The sequence below is a fragment of the Adiantum capillus-veneris genome, chromosome 20, assembly GCF_014529385.1.
Source record: "Adiantum capillus-veneris isolate H3 chromosome 20, ASM1452938v2, whole genome shotgun sequence".
Lineage (NCBI taxonomy): Eukaryota > Viridiplantae > Streptophyta > Polypodiopsida > Polypodiales > Pteridaceae > Adiantum > Adiantum capillus-veneris.
Window position 1 is genome coordinate 117074161 of NC_140950.1, and position 1881 is coordinate 117076041.

At 44.8% G+C, this 1881-nt stretch overlaps 1 protein-coding gene across 1 annotated transcript; it reads left to right on the forward strand.

Moving 5' to 3' along the window:
* The first annotated feature begins 378 nt into the window (after nt 1-378).
* Nucleotides 379-854, forward strand: LOC147433153 (uncharacterized). The gene is made up of 2 exons (XM_086492995.1): nt 379-739; nt 778-854. Exons 1-2 carry the CDS (start codon nt 379-381, stop codon nt 852-854), a joined length of 438 nt encoding a protein of 145 aa, XP_086349121.1.
* Nucleotides 855-1881: the final 1027 nt, after the last annotated feature.

A 1881-nucleotide genomic window follows, 5' to 3' on the forward strand; every position in this document is an offset into this window, starting at 1 on the left:
TCCGGGCCAATTGATCGGCCTACTAGAGAGAACATACTGCAAGATAATGAGAAAGATTTAAGAGACGCGCACCAACTTCTATCCAAAAAAATCAGGACGCGGTCTCTTACACTAGCTGAGGAAAACAGTATGCTCAGAGCAAGAGAAGCGAACATGCAAGATGAATATGATCATCTCTTTAAAGACCTTCAAGATGCAAAACTAAGAGCAGATGATGCAGAGCATGAACTTGAAGATGTATGTAGAATTTTGAAAGAAGCTGAAGCGGAACGAGATGGACTAACACTCTAGATGGCAGAGGCCTCCAATGAGGTCCGAAGTGTCACATTTGAAAAAGAAAAGGTGGAAGATGAGTTAGAAGCCGCCAGACTTGAGATCATGGAGCTGAAAGCCAGATTGGAACTTCAAGACACAACAATCCAAAGGCTACGGGCAACTCCAAGGGCAGCGAGAGGCCGATCGGAATACAACAGTAGAGAAGTGCAGGCCCTCGAAGAGAAAATCAAAAGACTACAGCATTCTCTTAAGTCTGAGCAACGACAAAGGACTCTTTTAGCTGAAGATTTTGTAAGAGAGGAAGAGAAGCTAAAAGCCAACAACGAGCAGTTAAGCCAAAAACTCGCGGAGCTTCAAGAATTGCTAGTCGACAATGCAGCTACAGCTACTCAAAGGGAATTAGATGTACAAAAAGAGCTGCAAGAGCTCCAAGCAGGACTCAGCACGGGGGAGACAGAGGTGAGTGCTCAGACAGAGCACTCACCTCTGTCTCAGACAGAGCATGTGCTCAGACAGAGCACATGCAAATACCAGAAGGGGCTGAAGACCCTAAGCCTATTGAGGAAGAGATGCAGTAGAAAGAGGAAAAGGAACAGGCTCTAACAGCTGAAGAGGAAGCCCGATTATAGCATCTGATAGAACAAACTACAACGGAAGATCACAAAGCCGCCATAGAATGGAAAAAAAGAATTATCCACTCATTGGGTGCTCAAGGGATCGCCGCATCAGTCTTAAGAGAAGAGTGGATGTAGCCAACACTTCCATATCCTCTTTTAAAATACGAAGTCGAAGCAACCAAAAAGAGAATTCAAGCCGAAGGAACAGTAGCCATCTACGAAAGAGATCTACAAAGCAATGCAGATGTGAAAACAATTGTAGATTCTCAACCCAAATGGAGAAAAGCCTGGCTCATCAAATATCCGGCATATTTGAAGAATTTGGTGGAAGCACCTAAGGCTATAAGGGATGATTGTGCCTACTACCCAGTGTCATGTGTTAGATCATGTGCCAATCATCTCTGATTATTGAGAACACATGCAACATGGCTAAATTACCCATCATTGCCACCACCTAGTGCAGGAGAGAGAATAACTGCAGCCTATATGGTGAAGACCCTAAAGGGTGCCATTAGGATATTCACTGGCTCTCCTAACCTAGCATGCATCATGCTAAGAAAAATATGCAAAACCTTACTGGCCTGTCTTGAAGTGTTCGTGCCCTCCAAAGCTACTGACTCAAGTCTACTATCAACGGGCGACACATTCGCCAAGATGGTCTACGACAGCCATCACCTGAAGTGTTGCATCTACTCTATCAGAGTGTTATGTTTTTACCGAGCTATCATATGCAGGCATTCGAAGAGGCGTTTTATACAGGATTTTTCACTTGCAACAGCAAGATCTTCGGCCCTACTATCACTCTGGGGAATGTAAGATATGAATCCTCTCTCAAATTGATAAAGCCACCAGGCTTCCATTAGCAGCGGGCATAAGAAGATGGCCCAGGCGGCAAGTCAAGCAGACAAAGATCATGTCAGGGACAACCTGAACGCGCAAGGAGGTAGTGTTGACTTGCAAACCAACCGCATCCGAAATCCCATTTTTC